Genomic DNA, 11060 nt, shown 5'->3' on the forward strand with positions numbered 1-11060 from the left:
GATGAGATTACCTATTGGAGTTGGCTGTAAACCACTCTGTTAATCAGAGTGCAGCAGCCAACACACTCCCACTGGCATGCAGCCACTGCTTGATTTTTTTTTTTTTTTTTTAGGATGGGTCGTGGTGGCGTTCAGTTGAGAAAAAAAAAATATATTTTTTTTTTCATCTGTTTCTCGTATATTCAGGTGTCAAGTGTAACACGAGCAAGCACGGACATGAACTAAGCTGATTTGTTTATGTCTTCATTTGCCCGCCATCCAATTTGTTTGCTGAATGACGAAACCCAACAGCTACCTGCGTGCGCCAAAAACCAGAGCAGCCAGTGTGGTGCATCTTGATTGGACTGTTGGCGAGTTGCATCACTAGCAGGCACTTTACTAAATTGGCTTTGAGACACCGTGGCACGGGGGGGGGGGGGCTATACGGCTTCCTTCCCTCATTGTGTGGGAGTTGAGGGCCAGTCAGGAGCACAGAGTTTTGAATGAGTCCAGCTCCTCGCCCCTCCTCATTAACGTTCTCTCCGCACACCGCTGAACCGAGAGCGGCTTAAAATAACTTGGGGAGGAGGGCGGAAAAAGAAGAAGAAGAAAAAAAGGCAGTGCCCCGTTTATCTCCATCTTGGGAACTGATCCAATTAAGTAAGTGCCCATTTGCATCCATCAGACTACACCAAACTGGGAAGAAAAGTGGAAAGCTGGGAGCAAACAAAAGGGCCAGCAGTGAGAAGAGGTCCATTTGTTGTGCAAGGTGGTTTGGAGAGGGTAAAGTGTCCCAGAAGAACGGTGGATAATGGTAATGTTACAGGCAGTGTTGGTATGTGTGAGCGCTCGCGTTGGAGCAAGTGTGTGTGTGTGTGTGTGTGTGTGTGTGTGTGTGTGTGAGCATGGGCATTATAGCGGTCATTAGGACAGATATCTGTGTGGTAATGTGGAGCAGATGTTGAGAAGAAAGGGATCATTTAAAAAGGGCAAATGTAAATAAACAGTCAGGCAGCTCGGTACCCCTCCTCCCTCCTGGACCCTCTGAAGTCACTGAAAGAAAACAGTTCATCAATCTTCATCACAACCATTAATATTGCAATATCAGAGGGCATTGCAACACACATTATGTCGATGCCCTTTTTTTTTTTCTTCTCTCCAATGTTTCCTGGCAAACCACACCTTTGTATCGCCATTGTGCAAGTTACTATTACACAAAGATCCGGACTGCTTCATCCTCGGGCGGTTTCCATCACACAAGGTAAAGTAACAGGTTTGTGTCACAAAACACAGGCTTTAGTCAAGAGTTTCAGGAGTGGCACTGAACTTGCTCACCTCGTGAAAGGGAGGGGCCGGGCGAGGACACAGACTGGGACCTGTGCATCGTCACAGGAGAGGACGAACCTGCCGGTGTCTCCTCCTCCACACTGGATACACACACTTACTGCTCTGTGGCGGCGCATACCTCCGGGGCTCTGGCATGGAGTTTGCGTCCTTCCTGCCCATGTATGTGTTTTTAGTGTCTGTCCGTGTGTGTGTGTGTGTGTGGGTGTGTGTGTGTGCACACGTCGCCTCCCCCTTGACTCGGTGTGAGCGCCGGGGAGCCCTTACATGGCCACTGAACACAGACCCTTTGCAGTCACAGGGTCAGAAGCTCACGCCACACTGCTGTCAGAGCAGATTGGTCAATGAGCCGCTCCTCTCGAGGAGTCAAGGTGCTCTGTGGGTATTTGTTTGTGTTACGTCATTTCTGTACGAGAGAGACAACTCGTCTGTGCCGTTGACACGTTATTTGGGGAGGATTTAGACTGATTGTATAAGTCGTATTTCAATTTTAGGCTTCTTTTTTATCTATTTTTTTAATCTTGTTTTTTTTAAATCTTGGCATACCTAAATAAGATGTATATTTGCGACTGGACCTGAATGCCTCAATTCTCCCAACGTCAACCCCTGGCCTCTTTGGACTTCATAGTTCATCACTCTTCGTTAGTGTTGTTTTTCCCCCCTTTTTTTCCCCCCTTCTTCATAGAAATGTTTTATTTATGTTGGGGGGAGGACACTTAAACCATCTCACAGCTGAAAATTACACATGTAATCTCTCCCAGAGGAACTCCACGGAGAAATAGAAAAACAGTCCATGAAGTGCAGAAAAACAGTGGTAAATCACTCTCTGCCACCTTATCTGGGTCGCTTTAAAGGGTGTTCAAGACCGTTTTATAACTCCACTTAACATGAACGCTGGTGGTGCCAAAGGCTTGAGACTCAAGTTACCTTGATGTGATTTTTCTCTTTTTCTTCTTCTTGGATTTCCAGAAAGTGGGAGGACACACACCCATTCCAGTGGGCAATTGTTTGAATCAAGGTAAAAAATTGAATCTGTTTTTACACGTTATTAAGCCCAAACACGACTCACATTCTGTCAGCTGGAGTCTCATGTGCAGTCTTGCCAGGAGACTAAAGCTGAGATATTGTGTCCTCAATTAGCCCTCTCATTTAAGAAATGATGATGATTAAATAGCCATGAGCAGTGACTGAACTCCTCGCTGAAGAAGAGGCGCTCCCTTCTTTACATTTAGAACGTCACGAAAAACAACCGACTGCCTGTATTCTGCATCTCTCAGAGCCAAATCAAGAATGTGTTGTAAAGAATCTACTGCATATGCTTTGGAAATCCAATTGTGCATTAGACACACACACACACACACACACACACACACACACACACACACACACACACACACACACAGCTGGCCCCTGTAAAACATCACAGTGATATTGTGTTTGCTTTTGAGGTTGAGGGCTATTTTTGAGGAAAAGTGAAACAATCCAGTGGAAACAAGTATCTTAAGAGCAGACTGCATATCAGTCCCGTTTCTGAAAAAAAAAAATGAAAAAAGAAAAGACAGACAGACTTTTATTTCAACCCACTTTTATACTGCATTAGCAACCTTGTTGCTGATCACACACACAAACACACCCGGACACACACTCTGTGAATAATCTGTGCGAATCAACTACATGGTGTCTTTTTACAGTTTGAGCTAAATGTGGCCCCCAGCTCGTATACATTGTACGTGTACACACTGTATGTGCGTGAGGGGCACCGCGTGGACGCCCTTTTGCTCGCTGTGCGTACGGACGCACCGCTCGGCCCGCTGGGTAATCCCCTCGGTGATGTTGCGTGTGTTTATCAGCAGGTTTGGGTTTCACCTTGTGGTCCGACATGGAGTACAGTAGCACGTGAGAGCCGTCCAGTGGCAGGTGTCTAATCTGTTTGCTCAACAGCTCCAAGTTTCTTCACAAGTCTGCCCCCCCCACCCTCCCCACCCCCACCCCTTCCCTCCCGGCAGCGAATCTACTGCCAAAATATACCGATATTTCATGGCGTGCACTTTGGGTAAACCGATACCGGCTAGATCACCAGGGCACATGGCGTGTAATAAAAAATAGTTGAATTGCACGTGCTCTCCTGTAAAATACGTATGGTTTTGTTTGGCCAGTGTTCTGTTTTTATTAGTTTGACGTGCATGCGTAAAACACCTATTTTAGAGGTCGATCCAACGCCATTAATACCTGTGATGAATGTGCACCGGGATGCCAAGGTAATTACAATAATACAGGGATTCAACGGGGCCACGCGGATGCCAGACTTGACTTTCACTTCATTAGATCCCGCCGCTCCCGAAAGTGTCGAAAACAAACAAGGAACCAGGGTTTACTCTTGTTATTCATTAGTCTTATATTAGCACTATTTTCAGTCACCACTGAAAGCCTCCCTGATGACACCAACCCTGTCGTATCTACTTTTAGAGTCAACATGAACCGGCAGAGAAGCTGCTGCTGCTGCTGCTGTTCTGACAAAGACCACGACAGTTGTACTGTCAGTCTCTATTGATAGAGCAATATGCAAATACTAATTATGCATTTTTTTTCGATTGGCAAAAAAACCTACATTTTGCTCAGTCGAGTCTAAACAGGACTATTCAACCTATTAATTCAGTACATTTCAATAAACAGTGACTCGCGGCCTTTAGAATTCATGTAGCCTAGCCAATGGCCTTTATTTCCAGTTTTGGAGAGAGAAGGGAGAAAAAAAAAATGTTTAATTGATATGACGACGGTAATAAGAATCATTTTTTTTCTCCCCCCAAACATCCCGGATTGTGCTTCTGAACGCTCAACAGTAACAAAGTCGGAGTGAAGGGTACAGACCTTATCCTCCTCTTTTCTCCTCTGCTTCTTCTCCTGTCGGATTATTTCCCCCATTTCCACACGTGGGAACGGTTTCACCCCTACTTAGTATTCTCACATTGTAGCAATCCCAACAATGAACCGACACGCCATTCAAGCGGAGGGGAAGCCGGGGACCAAGTTGTATTAAGTTGCAGGGAGCATCTCCCCTGCAGGCTATACCAAGCCTCTGATGAAGGGCTTGCACATCCTCTCGCGCCGCTCCTCCAAGTAATCATGGGGTTAATTGACTGGCTTTCATCACGCCCGAAAATAGAACAAGTATATTCAACGATCAAATTTATATACTATATTTTAATTAGAGCGTTTTTTGTTTTTTTTTACACGAAACCATGTGCTTTAGTGAACATGTTGAGCTGAAATACAGTGACAGATGTCGCTATATGCTGTGAAAATGCAATATATGATTTAAATACTTTAAATATAACAATGATAATTCATATAATAATTAATAGTAATAATAAATAGGCTAAGCATTAACAGTGCAAATGCTTAATGCAGACTCTTCACGAGCATAGATCTCTTGTGCCTTTTCTCCCACTGGTTTGATAAACAGTTAGGGGAGACAGAGTAGAATAGTAATTTGGGAGAAAATAAATCACCTATACTTTGTAAAATAAAATAATAATCAAACATATGTGTATTCTGCAAAACAGTATTGTATTAAAACATTTAAACTCCGTTTTTTTTGTTTTGTTTTTTGAAAGGCTGCTTCAATAGTGAGAGGAAAGTCAGACATGTCTTATCCTGTTCGGGATAGTTTGGCACATCATCCTCCGAACATTCCGCGTGTATTTTTAAATTAAGAAAGTTAAGCGGAAGGATATTATCACATTTAATTTGCCCCGTTGTTACCCCACACCTCCCTCACACACACGCACTCTCTCTCTCGTTCACACACACACACACGCGCGCGCGCGCGCGTACACACACACACACACACGAAAAAGAAGAAGAGAAAAAAAGGTCACAGTGTAAAATGGTCCCAGTGTTTACCACACAGATGATTTACACCGCAGCAATAGTGTGTATATTGTCCCTGTGAAACATCACGTCTTCAATCAATTCTGAGAAATCGACGCGATATCTAATAAAACTCTTAATACTCTCTGAGGGGACATTGCATCGAACAGTTCAATCCTCCGGGGATCAGCAAAGGAAAAAAAAAAACATAATTATGCTATTTAGCCGGCTGATGTGTCGCAATCACTGCTCCAGCACACTCTGTCAGATTAAAATAGAGGGCCCGAGTAGAGGACATTAAGGCTAAGGGAATTATATAAACCTCAGGGGAGATTTCAAATTGGAGAAGGGGAAAGTAAACTATAGAGATTAATGGCAGCCATAAACAAGAGCATGCTGTCCCACTTCAGTGGAGGTCAACAATAACAACATTAATAATGATAATATTAATTATTATTAGCGTGTGCCCTTTAAACTGCACTGTAATAACCGCTGAATAAGCGAATATTAATCAAAAACATCAGGGGAAAATTAAAACAAATACCTATCATAAATAAGTAAATAATAAAAAAGGCCTATACGTTTTAGTGGGCTAAAACTATTATAATGATGCCTCAAAATATCATTGGATATCATCCTGTGATATCACATATTTTTTAAACCCCTCTCCTATTTCAGTTTGTCTAGGAAATATCCTTTTTGTTTTTGTTCTGCAAGTCGGTCAAGTATGTAATTTGTGTTTTTTTTTTTTTTATCCACTTGTCAAAGTTGCTATAATCCTCATAATAACTGTGATCATCGTGTGGGCTCCACTTCCCTTTTACCAGGCCATTTGATCACGGATGGGTTTCCGTGACGGATTAACAAAAGAGTCCCCCTGAAATTAGGAGCAAGTGTGACACCTACCTGTAGAAGTTGGAAGAGTTAGAGGACAGCGCCTGCATGGCTACCGGCTGCACACACACACACACACACACACACACACACACACACACACACACACACACACACACACACACACACACACACACACACAACAAAACCGGCCTGTCTCTGCGGTGCGTGGCAGCCTTCTTCCCTTTTCTCCAAACACAGTGTTTCACATCTAACGCGCCATTAAAGAGACTCTCCATTAATGATATATAATAGGCCAGTATGTTCTGAATGCATGGTCGCGTCCCTTTTAACAGCTTTGCCACGCCTTGGAAAATAGTAATGAGCTCTAAATTTGGCATAAAATCGAGCTCATTACCGGAGTTCACCACCTGATTGCTCTGCATAAAACACGATAGGTAATTGGGTTAAATGACTGCGCCTCGGTGTTGTTATTATATCCATATCCACTTTTAGAAACGCGCTCAAGTAAAAAGAGGCCCTCGATGTATTCAAAGAAAAAATATAATGGTGATAAGCCATTGAGCATAATTTACTTCCGTGTTGTTTCCAACATTTTTCAGTCACAAACAAATCAAATAAACTATGAATATGTGCACGACCCAAAACGAAACTGCACCTTTTTATTGTTTAGATATTCCAACACCCTTATGAATGTAGGCCTTTTCTTTCAAGTTTGTCAGAGCTCTTTTTTTTAATGATAACTACCATAGAAACATCTGTCACGGTGCAAAATTGAATCATATTTCGTGTAGATAAATTGGCCTTGAAGCACTTTTGACACATATCAGGCAAAGCCAATAGCTCACCAAAAATAATCGCTGCACAAGCATATATTTTTTTCTCTCCATAATTTACTTCAAAGATAGTGTGTTGTCCATTTTAAATACAAAAATGCTACATTAAATATACATGTTAGTCTTTAATACAAATAGACTCAGGCGGCTGCAGCGAGTAAGACCATTCTCTTTACACTTTAGGATGAACCATTCAGAAACTAAAAATTTGAAGATAAGCATTTTCTCTGAAAATAACTGTTCTCAGAATTTGCTCCATCATTGTTCTTTTTCATTCATCATCATCATCATCATTTTTTTTTTAATGCAACCACAACAAAAATAAATAAAAGTCCGCGTGTGAGTGGAAAATAATCAGGTATTAAATGTGTGACATACCTTTCTTTAGTTCATAAGGGGAGTCTTTACAAAGATCTACCTGCGTTTGGCTTCTGACTTTCTGGCTCTCCCTTACCAAAGCCTCTGCTCTACTTAACACAGTCTGGTTTAATCCATTGAAATGTGCCGTGGAGCCCGTGGGTACCGAGCCGTGGTTACTGTGAAGATGTCCAAAAGTGCCCCCATAGTTCGTGTAGCCGGGGTAGAACGGGGAGGTGTAGTACAGGGGCCTGGAGAGCACCGTGCTGTTGGGGTGCGGGCAGTGAGGGGAGGACCGTGATGGAGACGCGTTGCTGCCCATCACCGCGCTCTGACCCAACCCGGGGCTCTTACACCTGTCTGAGGACGTGGCGATCTCCGCAAGGGACCACAGTTTGGGCTTTGGGGCCGAAGGGGGCGAGTGGATAACAGAGGTCACGTTGCTGGTCACCGTACCCGACGCGTGGCTCAAATCTGACGGCTTGTCTTGCTGCGCGGCGGCCTGGCTCCCCCGGGGCCCCGCCGAGGGAGACGAAGTGGTTGGTTTCGCGGAATCCGGATGCAGCAACTCTGTAGTCCGCTCCTCCGGGTCTTTTAACTCCGAGTCGCTCAGAAGGGGATCCGTGTCTTTGCCATGGCTCTCCTCTTTAAATCTGTCACAGCCGATGTCCCCTGGGTTCAGCAGTTTGTGATCTAAAGCACAAATGAAGAATATGAGTCGCAGCCAAATAAGCGTGACATTAAAACGTGGACACAAACGGTAACACGTGTTTTGGGGGCGATCGCGGAGGCAAATGGGCAGCAATGCAAACGGAAATCGGATGTGTCGACATAATTCGGCTCTTTATGCACGTTTCTCTTCAAAAATAAACATGTGGAGCTTATGTCATAAATTGCCCTCATGAAGAATTGTGATGTCCAAAAAAAAGGGTCAATGATTTTCTCTCCATAATTATGAAAGAGTACAACAGTGATGGGAATTACATACCGTGAGTTGATATTTTAATTTCCAAATATCATTTTTTTTCAGTGTTAAATATTATTGCATTATCAGGATAATAAGCATTCAACAGCCGTTCAAAGCTGGAATATAATGAGCATTCAAAGGCGATATTTTTTTAGCCGAATACCCGGCGCAATACACCAGCTGTATCCTTATTATGCAGTTAAAGATAAATTGACTGCTAAACACTTTGCGTCACCAGCAATTTCAGCCCCCGAGAAGTCAAACGAGGGGAGTTCAAGGTGATTATTATTTAAAGCAATTGTCCCATTATAAATAATATACCACCATTAACCAGCAATCAATTTTGCACCCTGAGTGGAAACGACTGCGATGAAAAATTGATGATTTTTTTTTTTTTTTTGCCTTTTTTTTTTTTCTTTCTCTGCACCACCGACCTGCTTCTGTGTCTGTGGAGTCTCCCTTGTCTGTGGGCTTATTTGGCTCGTCGTCGTCGTTTTTCTCCAAATCAATATTCTCGTCCTCCTCCTCGTCCTCGCTCCGGTTCCGGGGGGTCCAGGTCATCTTGTTCTCCTTCTTTAGCCTCCTCCGGGCGTTGGCGAACCAGGTGGACACCTGGGTGAGGGTCATCTTGGTGATGATGGCCAGCATGATCTTCTCGCCCTTGGTCGGGTAGGGGTTCTTGCGGTGCTCGCCGAGCCAGGCCTTCAGGGTGGCGGTGGCGTCCCGCGTCGCGTTTTTACGATATGCCGGGTCACCATAAGGGTAGGAGCCCAAGGGTGCTGCGTAAGGGTGGTATCCTATCGAGCCGGCCATCCCCGTGGAGTGGTCGTAGGGAGAACCCTGCGATACACAAATAGACATAGATATGTTTTTTTTTTTTTTAAAAGTGTCTAAAAAGTTCTCTCACATTTATTTTCTGGACTGCTTTCAAAAAATAGTTAAAAGGACACACAGACATGAACACACGCGCGCGCGCGCGCGCAAACGTGTGCACGCGCGCATGGACGCGCGCCCCCCACGTACACGAACACACTGGCTTTAATCCAGTAGTTCAAGTTTGAAGGTAATGTGTGTGGAGTTTGTTAGAGCATGACCGTGTATTTAAAATCCCCGTCGCTATATGCATTTGCATTTTTATTTTTTTGCATTATGTCAGCAGGCCGCGGATTTTCTTCTCGCCATTAAAATCCTACAATTTGCAATCAAAATAACCTATTTACATTATGCACAAAGGGCCTCACACTTGTGCTTATTTGCCTATTCTACTGGGATCAGTCTTTGTAGAAAAGACACGTCTGACTGAGTTGCGTGTGCTGCCATGACACACACACAACAATAAGTAAGAGACAATTTTCCTCCGTTTTTTTTTTTTTGAAGTTGCAATATTTCAGTTTTACAACTAGCACAACTAATACGATGACAGGAGACATGCAGTGACCTAAATTGCCATCACACGGCGTCAGTTCTGAGCATGGAGCTTTCGGCTAAGCATTGTCCACGCTTTCTCATTAAAAAAAAACAAAACAACAACCTATAATTTCCCTGAGAACCCCGTAATAGCACACAACACAGCTAAATGACTTGTGTTTACTCAACAACACGTCTCCAGGACCTGACATGCTGTAATATCATATCCACGGACTGCTCCGTGACGCACGTCTCCCTCTGAATCTGCCTGGCTCCGCATGCACAGTTGGTATTTTCCACTTCCAGAACGAGTTAATACATCCCCGCGTGGACTGGCTATTAGATGGAATAATCACCTTTAGTTTACTCACCACGTACGAGGTGAATGTGGCAGCTGCTGCCGCGTCCGCGCTGTACGGTAAGTGGGAGTTGTAGCCCGGCGAGGCGCTGGTGAACGCGGTAGATCCGGCATAGGGCGCAAAAGCAGATCCCGAAGAGGATCTCCCAAGCTCCTCGGTTCTGGGTCCCGATATCACGCTCGTGCTGTACGCCGGGCACGAATACAGGGCGAGGGAAGCGGACGGCTGGTACAAGTAGCCCTGAGGATACGCCATGCTGGAGCCCGGAGAGTCTAAGCCACTTAACTTGCGCACTTTCCTCCCTTTATTTTCTCATGCGCTGCTGTCGGAGCGCATAGAGAGAGCCGTGTGTCTGCAGACCAGCTGCCCGCGCCCCCTCCTAAATGACAATGGTGAAGGGGGTGGGGGGGAAGAAAAAAAAAAGTAAAAGTGACTAAATAAAGAGAGGCTTAGGTGTTGGGTGGATTATTTGTGGTCGCTGCCAGCCAAGCCAAGGCAAGCCACTGTCCGTCGGTTGTGTTTTTCTGTTGCTCCCTTATCTGAGTTGCACCCTCGCTCTCATGCCCAGCGCAGAAGTTTTTTTTTTACCCGTCGGACGGGGGGCTTTGCTTGGGAAAATGTCCTGCCAAGATGCTAAGTTGAAAAATTGAGGATCCTGACGCGTACTACGCTCCTCCTCTCGGGGTGTAGTCACCGAAGGAAAAAGGCGAGCTTATGCTGGGTAACCACAGCCCTGCCCAAATCCATGCTCTCTCTCTCTCTCTCTCTCTCTCTCTCTCTCTCTCTCTCTCTCTCTCTCTCTCTCTCTCTCTCTCTCTCTCTCTCTCTCTAACTCTTCTCCCTCTCTCTTACACACACACACACACACTTCCTCCTCACCCCTCCCTCCTCTCTCTCTCTCTCTCTCTCTCTCTCTCTCTCTCTCTCTCTCTCTCTCTCTCTCTCTCTCTCTCTCTCTCTCTCTCTCTCGCATTAACTAACAATCCGTCTCATTCTCTATTTCTCTATTTTTTCTCCCTTTAACAAGGCTCGTTGCAGTAAGTCTCACGTGCGCCTGGCAGCCCCCCTTTTGGATGGCGACATCAT

The 11060-nt window shown here is 44.7% G+C and overlaps 1 protein-coding gene across 2 annotated transcripts; it reads right to left on the reverse strand.

The window, feature by feature from the left end:
• Positions 1–6575: 6575 nt before the first annotated feature.
• irx5a (iroquois homeobox 5a) lies at positions 6576–10688 on the reverse strand. Of its 2 annotated transcripts, none has more exons than XM_068573590.1 (3): positions 9987–10688; positions 8643–9048; positions 6576–7934 (listed from the first exon to the last, which is right to left on the reverse strand). In XM_068573590.1, exons 1-3 carry the CDS (start codon positions 10227–10229, stop codon positions 7246–7248), a joined length of 1338 nt encoding a protein of 445 aa, XP_068429691.1. In that variant the 5' UTR covers positions 10230–10688; the 3' UTR covers positions 6576–7245. The 2 variants fall into 2 exon arrangements, with proteins under 2 accessions (XP_068429691.1, XP_068429682.1); XM_068573581.1 differs by having other exon boundaries at positions 9972–10688.
• Positions 10689–11060: the final 372 nt, after the last annotated feature.

This window comes from Clinocottus analis, unplaced genomic scaffold (genome assembly GCF_023055335.1).
Source record: "Clinocottus analis isolate CAN_PGR_092001 unplaced genomic scaffold, fCliAna1.0.p SCAF_1, whole genome shotgun sequence".
In the NCBI taxonomy this organism is placed as follows: Eukaryota; Metazoa; Chordata; class Actinopteri; order Perciformes; family Cottidae; genus Clinocottus; species Clinocottus analis.

Excerpts from the sequence above, each read along its gene's own strand:
- irx5a (XM_068573581.1), bottom strand. The coding sequence starts at position 10,229 with ATGGCGTATCCTCAGGGCTACTTGTACCAGCCGTCCGCTTCCCTCGCC. Across the intron at positions 9,049-9,971 it reads ACGTGGTGAGTAAACTAAAG|GGTTCTCCCTACGACCACTC; the intron begins GTGATTATTCCA and ends TGTGTATCGCAG. Across the intron at positions 7,935-8,642 it reads CTCCACAGACACAGAAGCAG|ATCACAAACTGCTGAACCCA; the intron begins GTCGGTGGTGCA and ends TTTGTGCTTTAG.